Genomic DNA, 17,049 nt, shown 5'->3' on the forward strand with positions numbered 1-17,049 from the left:
ATAACATTTTTTCAAATTGAATGATATGGATTTTCTTTCTGTTACTTATCGCTCGCCTCAGCTCTCACTGACTCTTAATTTTGTCTCTGTCTCGTTCACCTGTCCCTGTCTCGTCTCAGGAATGGAGTTTCACGAGGAGCTGCCCAGGCTGGGAGAGAAGGAGGGGCTGAAGGGGCGCAAGCATAGTAAAGCCCTGGAGAGTTTCACCTGGAACATCACTGTCCTCAAGGTACTCATGGAGGCACAATACACTTTGTCACCAAGGGGAAAATGTCTTGGACACATTTACGCTGCTGTATATTATATAAACACCCACCCTCTCTCTCGCTCTCTCTCTCTTGCTCTCTTTTACTTTCTCTCCCCTCTCTATCTCCCCCTCTCTCTCTCCTTCCTTCCCTCCCTCCCTCCCTCTCTCCTTCCCTCCAACTCCCTAACTCACTCCGTCTCTCCTTCCCCCCCTCCCTACCTCACTCCCTCTCTCTCCTTCCCTCCCTCCCTCCATCACTCCCTCTCTCCTTCCTTCCTTCCTTCCTTCCTTCCTTCCTTCCTTCCTTCCTTCCTTCCTTCCTTCCTTCCTTCCTTCCTTCCTTCCTTCCTTCCTTCCTTCCTTCCTTCCTTCCTTCCTTCCTTCCTTCCTTCCTTCCTTCCCTACCTCCCTCCCTCCCTCCCTCCCTCCCTCCTCCCTCTCTCCTTCCATCCCTCTCTCTCCTTCCCTCCCTCCATACCTCCCTTCCTCTCACTCCTTCCCTCCCTCCCTACCTCCCTCCCTCCATCGCTCCCTCTACAGGGTCAGTGTGATCTCCTGCATGGTGCCAAGGCAGACTCTCTGGATGCTCTAAGACAGTTGGCCCTGGCCTGTGAAGCCTGTGGCTTGACCTCTACCACCTCCTGCGGTCCCTCTGACCTCCTCTACACCCCTCACGGCAGGAGGGGCAGCACCCATGGCAATGGACGAATCTGACACACCCAACCTACCAGAGAGAGAGAGGGAGGGGGAGGGAGGGATGGAGTGGAAGAGATGGTGACACCCCCCAAAATCCCAAACTACGGGGAGGGAAGGAGGGGGTGGGGACAGAGAGAGAGTGGAATGGTATAGAATAGAGGCCAGAGCCTATCCCTTTATCCAGAATAAAGTAGCAAGACTACTGAAGAATCGTTGCAGTAATTTGACACCCTCACTTTGTGTTCTTCAGTCCTGAGGCTTTTTAACAAAACATGAATGTTCTTACGTTATGTAAAAAACACTTGTGCTTATTTAACAATGTGAACTTGAACTTAATATAACTTTCTCAGTTTCTTTCTGATGGAAAACACGGACTAAATGAAAACATTTTCTCAATGTTTTTTTTGTTTCTCCCTAAAAGGGAATTGTGATTGTGAACACAAAACATTGTTCTGCTGTGAGGAGGAGTGGTGGTGACCTTTATTTTTTTTAACCTTTATTTAACTAGACAAGTCAGTTAAGAACAAATTCTTATTTTCAATGACAGCCTAGGAACAGTTGGTTAACTGCCTGTTCAGGGGTAGAACGACAGATTTGTACCTTGTCAGCTCGGGGGTTTGAACTTGCAATCTTCCGGTTACTAGTCCAACGCTCTAACCACTAGGCTACCCTATGTTAAAGTTATTTTCTCTATGGACCCTGTATGCTGAACCTAATGTTTGGATTTTGCTCAACTCACCATTTCTGAGCACAGTGGTTTCAAGAACCTGTTTACGTTCTCCTTCCTAACATTTGAAGCCCAGAGAGTCTATGGAGGAGTCAATTACATTTTCCAGAAATTCACAAGCACACCTCAAGCGCCTGTTATATTCTGTTAGCCGGGGTTGTCTGCCCGCCTGAAGACTCTCCAGGTAGCCTAGTGGTCAGAGCGTTGGGCCAGTAACTGAAAGGTTGCTGTATCGAATCCCCGAGCTGACAAGGTAAAAATCTGTCCTTCTGCCCCTGAGCAAGGCAGTTAAGCCTCTGGGCGCCGAAGATGTGGATGTCGATTAAGGTAGACCCCCGCACCTCTCTGATTGAGGGGTAGGGTTAAATGCAGAAGACACATTTCAGTTGAAGGCATTCAGTTGTACAACTGACTAGTTCTCCCCCTTCGCCACATGCATCCAACTAATTTATCCCTCGGAGGAACTGATGTAACGCTGTTGATGAGAGCCCTTCTCGTAGTGGATACAACGGGGGGCTTTCATTCAGGGATGGAGTGAAGGGTGACCCCCATGTCCAAGAGGACATGCTGAGGGACAATTGATTGATTAATTGTTTGTGTTAAAAAGGCTTGGTTGATTGAGAGATGTGTATTTCTCTACTAGAGGACATTATTGGCATGGCTGTGTTACTATGAGGGACGTATAGGGGCCCCTTTCTCTATGAGTTGACTGAAAGTATGTGCTGGGTTTGTCCCAGCTTAAAAAACTCACTCAGCTACTCTGACAAAGAACTACAAAAATGGCGCCACTAGGTGTGACTACTAACCTCGGTGTGTTTTTATGCTTGCCCACTTCTGATGGAGTGTGGGACATTAAATGGGGTCTCCTGTGGCTCACAGGTAAACATTCCGTTCTAGCCTGGGGTAGGAGGTGATGTACCGTCCCTACAGTGATGGATAATAGAATGCTGCATGAGAAAGGCTATTAGCTAAATAAAACTCATGCCCTCATCATAGAACAGGTGCTAGTTCTAAAGCCTCGGCCTCTGCGTTAACCCTTTATGTGCATTTATGAACAAAACGACAGATGAGTCGTTCCACCAAAATAGAGCCTCTTGCAATTTATGTAGAAATTGTGCACCAATATTGAATCTGAAAAGTCTGTTATATTAAATGAAGTGCCCTTTTAATATAGACCACATGGAGAATTCAATATCTTTATAAGGAATAACGTGCCAAAGTGCCAAAATTCAGTGTTTTGACATGTCCCTTCGTGCACCCTCAGTTACTGCTAGGAAGATTTGAACCCACTTAAACCCAACATTTCTCCCAAGTTTTCAACATCATTGTTGAAGTCCTAGTTATTTTGTTGCTTTGACAAAGTCGATTCTGAAGATTATTAGTGATTTAATGTGATTCATTTACGTCCGTCCCTCATTTTAAGGTCAACCCTGTTACCTGAACTGAACTCGGGTTTTCAAAATGGTGAAACTATATTCCTTTTTCAAAAGAAACATTGAACATCTTATAGTCAAATCATAGTGTGAAAGCAGCTGGATCTCCTCTTGTTTGGCCATTTTCTAGTGTTTTGTGGTGGGAAACTGAGCGGGTGGAGGATTTCGCGTCAACCCTTTTACCCACAGATAGCCCTGGTTAGAAATGTTTTAACAATTTAAAGCTTACGTCCACATGCCCCTCACAACAATCTTCCATTCCCCCTGTCACATGGGGATTCGTGACTGATTTAAGATGAAATAATCAACCCTGATACTTTATTTGGCACATAATAGGTACTTACTATAGTAATGTTTTTATTTAAAACCTCTTGAGATGGAACGACCCAGGTACAGAATGCAGAAGATTCCTGTCTAGTCTAAACTGCTCGACTGGTGTGTTGATCTTTTTTGCTGTGTTGAAAAGCTACAAATCTTAAATAAAACCTCTGATCGAACAACACTCTGGTCCAACGTCATAGTTCTTTACTTTACTATACTATAGTAACTCTCTGTAACCCTTAAAGACCATTTAGCAAGTTACATTTCTAATAAAAATAGAATAAACCCCCCATGGTGTGACTTATGCTGCGTTCAAAACAATGGCTGCGTTCAAGACAACTGGGAACTCGTTTATTTTGGGGGAAAAACAGCTCCGACTAGGACTTTTTTTTATTTTTATGTTCATCCAACTCGAAATTTCAAGTTGGACATACTGGCGTCGTGATTTGACCTCGTTTGACCTCGAGTTCCCGGTTGCCTTGATAGCCCCATTATACCGTCCCTTATAGCGATGTGTGTATGGGCTACGGTTGCATCCAAACGGGTACTGTATTCCCTACGTAGTGCATTACTACCCATGTCTGTCTGTGTCTGCTATCTCCTCTGACCGAGCATCCAAATGGGTACTGTATTCCCTACGTAGTGCATTACTACCCATGTCTGTCTGTGTCTGCTATCTCCTCTGACCGAGCATCCAAACGGGTACTGTATTCCCTACGTAGTGCATTACTACAACCCATGTCTGTCTGTGTCTGCTATCTCCTCTGACCAAGCATCCAAACGGGTACTGTATTCCCTACGTAGTGCATTACTACAACCCATGTCTGTCTGTGTCTGCTATCTCCTCTGACCGAGCATCCAAACGGGTACTGTATTCCCTACGTAGTGCATTACTACCCATGTCTGTCTGTGTCTGCTATCTCCTCTGACCGAGCATCCAAACGGGTACTGTATTCCCTACGTAGTGCATTACTACAACCCATGTCTGTCTGTGTCTGCTATCTCCTCTGACCAAGCATCCAAACGGGTACTGTATTCCCTACGTAGTGCATTACAACCCATGTCTGTCTGTGTCTGCTATCTCCTCTGACCGAGCATCCAAACGGGTACTGTATTCCCTACGTAGTGCATTACTACAACCCATGTCTGTCTCTGTCTGCTATCTCCTCTGACCAAGCATCCAAACGGGTACTGTATTCCCTACGTAGTGCATTACTACTACCCATGTCTGTCTGTGTCTGCTATCTCCTCTGACCGAGCATCCAAACGGGTACTGTATTCCCTACGTAGTGCATTACTACAACCCATGTCTGTCTGTGTCTGCTATCTCCTCTGACCGAGCATCCAAACGGGTACTGTATTCCCTACGTAGTGCATTACTACAACCCATGTCTGTCTGTGTCTGCTATCTCCTCTGACCGAGCATCCAAACGGGTACTGTATTCCCCGTACGTAGTGCATTACTACAACCCATGTCTGTCTGTGTCTGCTATCTCCTCTGACCGAGCATCCAAACGGGTACTGTATTCCCTACGTGCATTACAACCCATGTGCATTACTACAACCCATGTCTGTCTGTGTCTGCTATCTCCTCTGACCGAGCATCCAAACGGGTACTGTATTCCCTACGTAGTGCATTACTACCCATGTCTGTCTGTGTCTGCTATCTCCTCTGACCGAGCATCCAAACGGGTACTGTATTCCCTACGTAGTGCATTACTACAACCCATGTCTGTCTGTGTCTGCTATCTCCTCTGACCGAGCATCCAAACGGGTACTGTATTCCCTACGTAGTGCATTACTACCCATGTCTGTCTGTGTCTGCTATCTCCTCTGACCGAGCATCCAAACGGGTACTGTATTCCCTACGTAGTGCATTACTACAACCCATGTCTGTCTGTGTCTGCTATCTCCTCTGACCGAGCATCCAAACGGGTACTGTATTCCCTACGTAGTGCATTACTACCCATGTCTGTCTGTGTCTGCTATCTCCTCTGACCGAGCATCCAAACGGGTACTGTATTCCCTACGTAGTGCATTACTACAACCCATGTCTGTCTGTGTCTGCTATCTCCTCTGACTGTATTCCCTACGTAGCATCCAAACATCCAAACGGGTACTGTATTCCCTACGTAGTGCATTACTACAACCCATGTCTGTCTGTGTCTGCTATCTCCCTCTGACCAACCCATGTCTGTCTGTGTCTGCTATCTCCTCTGAGCATCCAAACGGGTACTGTATTCCCTATGTCGTCTGTGTCTGCTAGTGCATTACTACCCATGTCTGTCTGTGTCTGCTATCTCCTCTGACCGAGCATCCAAACGGGTACTGTATTCCCTACGTAGTGCATTACTACAACCCATGTCTGTCTGTGTCTGCTATCTTACTACAACCCATGTCTGACCAAGCATCCAAACGGGTACTGTATTTCCTACGTAGTGCATTACAACCCATGTCTGTCTGTGTCTGTCTATCTCCTCTGACCGAGCATCCAAACGGGTACTGTATTCCCTACGTAGTGCATTACTACAACCCATGTCTGTCTGTGTCTGCTATCTCCTCTGACCGAGCATCCAAACGGGTACTGTATTCCCTACGTAGTGCATTACTACAACCCATGTCTGTCTGTGTCTGCTATCTCCTCTGACCGAGCATCCAAACGGGTACTGTATTCCCTACGTAGTGCATTACTACAACCCATGTCTGTCTGTGTCTGCTATCTCCTCTGACCGAGCATCCAAACGGGTACTGTATTCCCTACGTAGTGCATTACTACAACCCATGTCTGTCTGTGTCTGCTATCTCCTCTGACCGAGCATCCAAACGGGTACTGTATTCCCTACGTAGTGCATTACTACAACCCATGTCTGTCTGTGTCTGCTATCTCCTCTGACCGAGCATCCAAACGGGTACTGTATTCCCTACGTAGTGCATTACTACAACCCATGTCTGTCTGTGTCTGCTATCTCCTCTGACCGAGCATCCAAACGGGTACTGTATTCCCTACGTAGTGCATTACTACAACCCATGTCTGTCTGTGTCTGCTATCTCCTCTGACCGAGCATCCAAACGGGTACTGTATTCCCTACGTAGTGCATTACTACAACCCATGTCTGTCTGTGTCTGCTATCTCCTCTGACCGAGCATCCAAACGGGTACTGTATTCCCTACGTAGTGCATTACAACCCATGTCTGTCTGTGTCTGCTATCTCCTCTGACCGAGCATCCAAACGGGTACTGTATTCCCTACGTAGTGCATTACAAACCCATGTCTGTCTGTGTCTGCTATCTCCTCTGACCGAGCATCCAAACGGGTACTGTATTCTGTATTCCAACCCATGTCTGTCTGTGTCTGCTATCTCCTCTGACCGACATCCAAGGGTACTGTATCCAAACTACAACCCATGTCTGTCTGTGTCTGCTATCTCCTCTGACCGAGCATCCAGTGCATTACTACAACCCATGTCTGTCTGTGTCTGCTATCTCCTCTGACCGAGCATCCAAACGGGTACTGTATTCCCTACGTAGTGCATTACTACAACCCATGTCTGTCTGTGTCTGCTATCTCCTCTGACCAAGCATCCAAACGGGTACTGTATTCCCTACGTAGTGCATTACTACAACCCATGTCTGTCATTACAACCCATGTCTGTCTGTGTCTGCTATCTCCTCTGACCGAGCATCCAAACGGGTACTGTATTCCCTCGTAGTGCATTACTACCCATGTCTGTCTGTGTCTGCTAGTGCATTACTACAACCCATGTCTGTCTGTGTCTGCTATCTCCTCTGACCGAGCATCCAAACGGGTACTGTATTCCCTACGTAGTGCATTACTACAACCCATGTCTGTCTGTGTCTGCTATCTCCTCTGACCGAGCATCCAAACGGGTACTGTATTCCCTACGTAGTGCATTACTACAACCCATGTCTGTCTGTGTCTGCTATCTCCTCTGACCGAGCATCCAAACACATGTTTGTTTCATCCCGTCGCCGTACACTCTTGTCACAGTATGTTGTCTTTGTAAAAAACAAATATAGAAGAGGATTTATTGAAGGGGATGACGAGTGTTTTAAAATGAATAAATATTATATTAAATGCCCCTAGCTTTAATTTTGAAAAGCTGATTACCAATGTCACAGTTGTACCCTGACAAAATAAAACAATATTTTACTGACCATTAAATCGCCTCGTTTTCTTTCTGGTCTTCATCTAATCATTATGGAATCATCACATTGGTTCTCTCTAAAACGTTCTCTTAGAAAAGGAGGGAAAGAAAGATACATTTTGAAGGTAATGGGTCTGAGCCTTGGTTTTGATGGCCAGTAGTAGTTAGGAATAATAGAGGTGTAGTTTACCAGAACAGCCAGTAAGTGGAGGTGTTTATCAAGAGAACGAGGAATAATCCCTCGTAGGCTACTGCACTGAGCCCTTTCCTCAGGGTCACTGCTATCCCGTGTACTTTGGAAGTCCCTACTTTAAACCTTAACCTTAACCCTTACCTAACCTTAACCCTTACCTAACCTTAACCCTTACCTAACCTTAACCCTTACCTAACCTTAACCCTTACCTAACCTTAACCCTTACCTAACCTTAACCCTAACCTAACCTTAACCCTAACCTTAACCTTAACCCTTACCTAACCTTAACCCTTACCTAACCTTAACCCTTACCTAACCTTAACCCTTACCTAACCTTAACCCTTACCTAACCTTAACCCTACCTAACCTTAACCCTTACCTAACCTTAACCCTTACCTAACCTTAACCCTTACCTAACCTTAACCCTTACCTAACCTTAACCCTTACCTAACCTTAACCCTTACCTAACCTTAACCCTTACCTAACCTTAACCATAACCCCTACCCTAACCTTAACCCTTACCTAACCTTAACCCTTACCTAACCTTAACCCTTACCTAACCTTAACCCTTACCTAACCTTAACCCTTACCTAACCTTAACCCTTACCTAACCTTAACCCTTACCTAACCTTAACCCTTACCTAACCTTAACCCTTAACCTTACCTAACCTTAACCCTTACCTAACCTTAACCCTTACCTAACCTTAACCCTTACCTAACCTTAACCCTTACCTAACCTTAACCCTTACCTAACCTTAACCCTTACCTAACCTTAACCCTTACCTAACCTTAACCCTAACCCTTACCTAACCTTAACCCCTAACCTTTAACCTAACCTTAACCCTTACCTAACCTTAACCCTTACCTAACCTTAACCCTTACCTAACCTTAACCCTAACCTAACCTTAACCCTAACCTAACCTTAACCCTTACCTAACCTTAACCCTTACCTAACCTTAACCCTTACCTAACCTTAACCCTTACCTAACCTTAACCCTTACCTAACCTTAACCCTTACCTAACCTTAACCCTTACCTAACCTTAACCCTTACCTAACCTTAACCCTTACCTAACCTTAACCCTTACCTAACCTTAACCCTTACCTAACCTTAACCCTTACCTAACCTTAACCCTTACCTAACCTTAACCCTTACCTAACCTTAACCCTTACCTAACCTTAACCCTTACCTAACCTTAACCCTTACCTAACCTTAACCCTTACCTAACCTTAACCCTTACCTAACCTTAACCCTTACCTAACCTTAACCCTTACCTAACCTTAACCCTTACCTAACCTTAACCCTTACCTAACCTTAACCCTTACCTAACCTTAACCATAACCCCTACCTAACCTTAACCCTTACCTAACCATAACCATAACCCCTACCTAACCTTAACCCTTACCTAACCATAACCATAACCCTTACCTAACCTTAACCCTTACCTAACCATAACCCTACCTAACCTTAACCATAACCCCTAACCAAACCTTAACCTTAACCCTTACCTAACCTTAACCCTTACCTAACCTTAACCCTTACCTAACCCTACCTACCTACCCTTACCTAACCCCTTAACCCCTTACCTAACCTTAACCCTTACCTAACCTTAACCCTTACCTAACCTTAACCATAACCCCTACCCAAACCTTAACCTTAACCCTTACCTAACCTTAACCCTTACCTAACCTTAACCCTTACCTAACCTTAACCCTAACCTTAACCTTACCTAACCTTAACCCTAACCTTAACCTTAACCCCTTACCTAACCTTAACCCTTACCTAACCTTAACCCTTACCTAACCTTAACCCTTACCTAACCTTAACCCTTACCTAACCTTAACCCTTACCTAACCTTAACCCTAACCTAACCTTAACCCTTACCTAACCTTAACCCTTACCTAACCTTAACCATAACCTAACCTTAACCCTTAACCCTTACCTAACCTTAACCCTTACCTAACCTTAACCCTAACCTTAACCTTAACCCTACCTAACCTTAACCCTAACCTTAACCCTTACCTAACCTTAACCCTTACCCAACCTTAACCCTACCTAACCTTAACCCTTACCTAACCTTAACCCTTACCTAACCTTAACCCTTACCTAACCTTAACCCTTACCTAACCTTAACCCTTACCTAACCTTAACCATAACCCCTACCCAAACCTTAACCTTAACCCTTACCTAACCTTAACCCTTACCTAACCTTAACCCTTACCTAACCTTAACCCTTACCTAACCTTAACCCTTACCTAACCTTAACCCTAACCTTAACCTTAACCCTTACCTAACCTTAACCCTTACCTAACCTTAACCCTTACCTAACCTTAACCCTTACCTAACCTAACCCTAACCTTAACCTTAACCCTACCTAACCTTAACCCTACCTAACCTTAACCCTTACCTAACCTTAACCCTTACCTAACCTTAACCCCTAACCTTACCTAACCTTAACCCTTACCTAACCTTAACCCTACCTAACCTTAACCCTTACCTAACCTTAACCCTTACCTAACCTTAACCCTTACCTAACCTTAACCCTTACCTAACCTTAACCCTTACCTAACCTTAACCATAACCTTAACCCTTACCTAACCTTAACCCTTACCTAACCTTAACCCTTACCTAACCTTAACCCTTACCTAACCTTAACCCTTACCTAACCTTAACCCTAACCCTTACCTAACCTTAACCCTTACCTAACCTTAACCCTTACCTAACCTTAACCCTTACCTAACCTTAACCATAACCCCTACCCCTAACCTTAACCCTTACCTAACCTTAACCCTTACCTAACCTTAACCCTTACCTAACCTTAACCCTTACCTAACCTTAACCCTTACCTAACCTTAACCATAACCCTTGCCTAACCTTAACCATAACCCCCTACCCAAACCTTAACCTTAACCCTTACCTAACCTTAACCCCTAACCTACCTAACCTTAACCCTTACCTAACCTTAACCCTTACCTAACCTTAACCCTTACCTAACCTTAACCCTTACCTAACCTTAACCATAACCCTTACCTAACCTTAACCATAACCCCTACACAAACCTTAACCTTAACCCTTACCTAACCTTAACCCTTACCTAACCATAACCCTTACCTAACCTTAACCCTTACCTAACCTTAACCATAACCCTTACCTAACCTTAACCCTTACCTTAACCTTAACCCTTACCTAACCATAACCCTTACCTAACCTTAACCCTTACCTAACCTTAACCCTTACCTAACCTTAACCCTTACCTAACCTTAACCCTTACCTAACCTTAACCCTTACCTAACCTTAACCCTTACCTAAACTTAACCCTTACCTAACCTTAACCTTAACCCCTACCCAAACCTTAACCATAACCCTTACCTAACCTTAACCCTTACCTAACCTTAACCCTTACCTAACCTTAACCCTAACCTAACCTTAACCATAACCCTACCTAACCTTAACCCTTACCTAACCTTAACCCTTACCTAACCTTAACCCTTACCTAACCCTTAACCTTACCTAACCTTAACCCTAACCCTACCTAACCTTAACCCTTACCTAACCTTAACCCTTACCTAACCTTAACCCTTACCTAACCTTAACCCTACCTAACCTTAACCCTTACCTAACCTTAACCCTTACCTAACCTTAACCCTTAACCCCTACCCAAACCTTAACCATAACCCTTACCTAACCTTAACCCTTACCTAACCCTTACCTTAACCCTTACCTAACCTTAACCCTTACCTAACCTTAACCATAACCCTACCTAACCTTAACCCTTACCTAACCTTAACCCTACCTAACCTTAACCCTTACCTAACCTTAACCCTTACCTAACCTTAACCCTTACCTAACCTTAACCCTAACCCTTACCTAACCTTAACCCTTACCTAACCTTAACCCTTACCTAACCTTAACCCTTACCTAACCTTAACCCTTACCTAACCTTAACCCTTACCTAACCTTAACCCTTACCCTAACCTTAACCCTAACCCTTACCTAACCTTAACCCTTACCTAACCTTAACCCTTACCTAACCTTAACCATAACCCCTACCCAAACCTTAACCATAACCCTTACCTAACCTTAACCCTTACCTAACCTTAACCTTAACCCTTACCCAAACCCTAACCTTAACCCTTACCTAACCTTAACCATAACCCCTACCCTAACCACAACCCTTACCTTAACCCCTACCCTAAGCTTAACCATAACCCTACCTAACCCTAGCCCCTACCCAAACCTTAACCATAACCCTTACCTAACCTTAACCCTTACCTAACCTTAACCATAACCCTACCTAACCTTAACCCCTACCCAAACTTAACCATAACCCTTACCTAACCTTAACCATACCCCCTACCCTAACCACAACCCTTACCTTAACCCCTACCCAAACCTTAACCATAACCCTTACCTAACCTTAACCCTTACCTAACCTTAACCATAACCCCTACCCTCACCACAACCCTTACCTTAACCCCTACCCTAAGCTTAACCATAACTCTACCTAACCCTAGCCCCTACCCAAACCTTAACCATAACCATTACCCTTACCTAACCTTAACCCTTACCTAACCATAACCCCAACCCTAACCACAACTCTTACCTTAACCCCTACCCTAAGCTTAACCATAACCCTACCTAACCCTAACCCCTACCCTAATCTTAACCCCTACCTTAACCATTTTACAAGTCTACTCCAATGGGGGTAGGGCCGTCCCAAGGAAACCAGATAGCACATGCCTTTTCCACAGTAAATAAGGCTAAATAAATGTCAATATTTCCTAAATGTTATTGAATGTTCAATACTTCACCTTGGCTGCTAAGTATGCTGATTTATTTTCATATCAAGCTTATAAAGAGTGATGGTAATTACATTTTAGGCTTAACTTCAAAAGTACACTAATATGTTTTAGTCCTACAACAAGAATCAACACTGGCACAGGCCTGATGTCATAGAATTGAAAGAAAACATCACTTCTCTATCTCTGTCTTTCTCTCCCGCCCTCCCTCCTTCTCTCGTGGTCCTGTACACTGGACGATGTCTCAGGGGATTGTGTGCAGCAGATGGGAGGTGATGGAACTCTGTGGTAGTAGAGGAGGAGACATGACAGGCCTGTCAGCTCCTAATGCAGGGGGAACATCTGGCTGCTGCTCACCCTATCACCACCCTTACACACACACACCTTCACTACCATCACCACAGGGTCCCCGGCAGGGCCCTTTAGCCTGGGGCCACTAGGGGCTACACAGGGCCATGCTGGGGCTGGGGCCTCAGAGACACACAGCACAGGAGACGCCCCCTTATATTTTAAAAGTGAAGGAATAGTGAAGTATAAGTTGTTGAATTATTTCACAGATTTGAGGCCTAGTGTTAACTCCTGAGTTGGTCTATGTGCTAATAGTCAATCCTATATATGACGAGGTTGTGAGATAGGGAATGACAGAATGTTGGTGCAAAGGAACTACTGAATGTTGGTGCAAAGGAACTACTGAATGTTGGTGCAAAGGAACTACTGAATGTTGGTGCAAAGGAACTACTGAATGTTGGTGCAAAGGAACTACTGAATGTTGGTGCAAAGGAACTACTGAATGTTGGTGCAAAGGAACTACTGAATGTTGGTGCAAAGGAACTATTGAATGTTGGTGCAAAGGAACTACTGAATGTTGGTGCAAAGGAACTACTGAATGTTGGTGCAAAGGAACTACTGAATGTTGGTGCAAAGGAACTACTGAATGTTGGTGCAAAGGAACTACTGAATGTTCAACTGTCTGGAAGCGTTCCCGCTGGGCACAGCACGTCATTTCAACGTGGAAATGTGGGTAATATTTGTTTGAGATGATCAGTGAGATGTTGGCCTTTATTCACCCACTCAAAAATCACAACAGTAAGTGTGTTGAATTCCCGATGTGTTATCACTGTGCTTTCAACCATCTAAAAGCACAACAGTGTTGAATTCCCGATGTGTTATCACTGTGCTTTCAACCATCTAAAAGCACAACAGTAAGTGTGTTGAATTCCCGATGTGTTATCACTGTGCTTTCAACCATCTAAAAGCACAACAGTGTTGAATTCCCGATGTGTTATCACTGCTTTCAACCATCTAAAAGCACAACAGTGTTGAATTCCCGATGTGTTATCACTGCTTTCAACCATCTAAAAGCACAACAGTGTTGAATTCCCGATGTGTTATCACTGCTTTCAACCATCTAAAAGCACAACAGTGTTGAATTCCCGATGTGTTATCACTGCTTTCAACCATCTAAAAGCACAACAGTGTTGAATTCCCGATGTGTTATCACTGTGCTTTCAACCATCTAAAAGCACAACAGTGTTGAATTCCCGATGTGTTATCACTGCTTTCAACCATCTAAAAGCACAACAGTGTTGAATTCCCGATGTGTTATCACTGCTTTCAACCATCTAAAAGCACAACAGTGTTGAATTCCCGATGTGTTATCACTGCTTTCAACCATCTAAAAGCACAACAGTGTTGAATTCCCGATGTGTTATCACTGTGCTTTCAACCATCTAAAAGCACAACAGTAAGTGTGTTGAATTCCCGATGTGTTATCACTGCTTTCAACCATCTAAAAGCACAACAGTAAGTGTGTTGAATTCCCGATGTGTTATCACTGTGCTTTCAACCATCTAAAAGCACAACAGTGTTGAATTCCCGATGTGTTATCACTGTGCTTTCAACCATCTAAAAGCACAACAGTGTTGAATTCCCGATGTGTTATCACTGCTTTCAACCATCTAAAAGCACAACAGTGTTGAATTCCCGATGTGTTGTCACTGCTTTCAACCATCTAAAAAAGCACAACAGTGTTGAAATCCCGATGTGTTATCACTGTGCTTTCAACCATCTAAAAGCACAACAGTGTTGAATTCCCGATGTGTTATCACTGTGCTTTCAACCATCTAAAAAGCACAACAGTGTTGAAATCCCGATGTGTTATCACTGTGCTTTCAACCATCTAAAAGCACAACAGTGTTGAATTCCCGATGTGTTATCACTGCTTTCAACCATCTAAAAGCACAACAGTGTTGAATTCCCGATGTGTTGTCACTGTGCTTTCAACCATCTAAAAGCACAACAGTGTTGAATTCCCGATGTGTTATCACTGTGCTTTCAACCATCTAAAAGCACAACAGTGTTGAATTCCCGATGTGTTATCACTGTGCTTTCAACCATCTAAAAGCACAACAGTGTTGAATTCCCGATGTGTTATCACTGTGCTTTCAACCATCTAAAAGCACAACAGTGTTGAATTCCCGATGTGTTATCACTGCTTTCAACCATCTAAAAGCACAACAGTGTTGAATTCCCGATGTGTTATCACTGCTTTCAACCATCTAAAAGCACAACAGTGTTGAATTCCCGATGTGTTATCACTGTGCTTTCAACCATCTAAAAGCACAACAGTGTTGAATTCCCGATGTGTTGTCACTGTGCTTTCAACCATCTAAAAGCACAACAGTGTTGAATTCCCGATGTGTTGTCACTGTGCTTTCAACCATCTAAAAGCACAACAGTGTTGAATTCCCGATGTGTTGTCACTGTGCTTTCAACCATCTAAAAGCACAACAGTAAGTGTGTTGAATTCCCGATGTGTTGTCACTGTGCTTTCAACCATCTAAAAGCACAACAGTGTTGAATTCCCGATGTGTTATCACTGCTTTCAACCATCTAAAAGCACAACAGTGTTGAATTCCCGATGTGTTATCACTGCTTTCAACCATCTAAAAGCACAACAGTGTTGAATTCCCGATGTGTTATCACTGTGCTTTCAACCATCTAAAAGCACAACAGTAAGTGTGTTGAATTCCCAATGTGTTATCACTGCTTTCAACCATCTAAAAGCACAACAGTGTTGAATTCCCGATGTGTTATCACTGTGCTTTCAACCATCTAAAAGCACAACAGTGTTGAATTCCCGATGTGTTGTCACTGTGCTTTCAACCATCTAAAAGCACAACAGTGTTGAATTCCCGATGTGTTATCACTGTGCTTTCAACCATCTAAAAGCACAACAAAGTGTTGAATTCAACATCAGATGTTTTTCACTGTGTTCAACCATCTAAAAAGCACAACAGTGTTGAAAATCCGATGTGTTGTCACTGTGACATTTCAACCATCTAAATGCACAATCAGTAAGTGAATATAGCCACTTGAAGATTCCCACAGACCTGGGTTGTCACTGTGCTTTCATACCATCTAAAAGACAATAGTGTTGTAACCTTTAGTGACCATGATGTGTTATCACTAAGGTTTAAACCATCTAAATTAGCACAACAGTAAGTGTGTTGAATTCCGATGTGTTGTCACTGTGCTTTCAACCATCTAAAAGCACAACAGTAGTGTGTTGAATTCCTATGTGTTGTCACTGAGCTTTCAACCATCTAAAAAACACAACAGTGTTGAATTCCCAATGTGTTATCACAACATTTTTAAAAGAGCTGCTTTCAACCATCTAAAAACTGCACAACAGTGTTGAATTCCCGATGTCTTGTCACTGCTTTCAACCATCTAAAAACACAACAGTGTTGAAGGAATTGTTATCACTGCTTTCAACCATCTAAAAATGCACAACAGTGTTGATTCCCGATGTCTCATCTCAACCAAGAATATACAACAGTTTAAGAATGTTATCAAACTTTGTTTCAACCATTTAAAAGCACAACAGTGTTGAATTCCCGATGTGTTATCACTGCTTTCAACCATCTAAAAGCACAACAGTGTTGAATTCCAGATGTGTTATCACTGCTTTCAACCATCTAAAATAATAGCACAACAGTGTTGAAAAAATTCCCGAATGTGTTATCACTGCTTTTAAAGTGCATCTAAAAGTTAGCACAACAGTGTTGAATTCTCGATGTGTTGTCACTGTGCTTTCAACCATCTAAAAATCCACAAAGTGTTGAATTCTATGTGTTGTCACTGTGTTTCAACCATCTAAAAGCACAACAGTGTTGAATTCCACGATGTGTTATCACTGTGCTTTCAACCATCTAAAAGCACAACAGTGTTGAATTCCCGATGTGTTATCACTGTAGTTTCAACCATCTAAAAGCACAACAGTGTTGAAACCCTAGATATGTAGTTTATCACTGTGTAGTTTCAACCATCTAAAAGCACAATGTAGTGTTGAATTCCCTAGATGTGTTATCACTATTTCAAACCATCTAAATGTAGTGTTAAACCCTAGGCCTGTTGTAGTTTAAACCCTAGGCCTATGTAGTGTTGATCACTGTTATCAACCATC

The 17,049-nt window shown here is 43.4% G+C and overlaps 1 protein-coding gene across 1 annotated transcript in view; it reads left to right on the forward strand.

Moving 5' to 3' along the window:
- Positions 1 to 3,605, forward strand: part of LOC118386427 (inactive phospholipase C-like protein 1) — a 124,989-nt gene extending 121,384 nt beyond the window's left edge. Inside the window, exons 9-10 of the mRNA XM_052522868.1 lie at positions 120 to 229; positions 788 to 3,605. Of these exons, the coding sequence (XP_052378828.1) occupies positions 120 to 229; positions 788 to 961 (284 nt within the window). The 3' untranslated portion in view covers positions 962 to 3,605. The remainder of the gene's footprint in view (positions 1 to 119; positions 230 to 787) is intronic.
- The last annotated feature ends 13,444 nt before the right edge of the window (positions 3,606 to 17,049 follow it).

This window comes from Oncorhynchus keta, chromosome 7 (assembly GCF_023373465.1).
Source record: "Oncorhynchus keta strain PuntledgeMale-10-30-2019 chromosome 7, Oket_V2, whole genome shotgun sequence".
Classification (NCBI taxonomy): domain Eukaryota; kingdom Metazoa; phylum Chordata; class Actinopteri; order Salmoniformes; family Salmonidae; genus Oncorhynchus; species Oncorhynchus keta.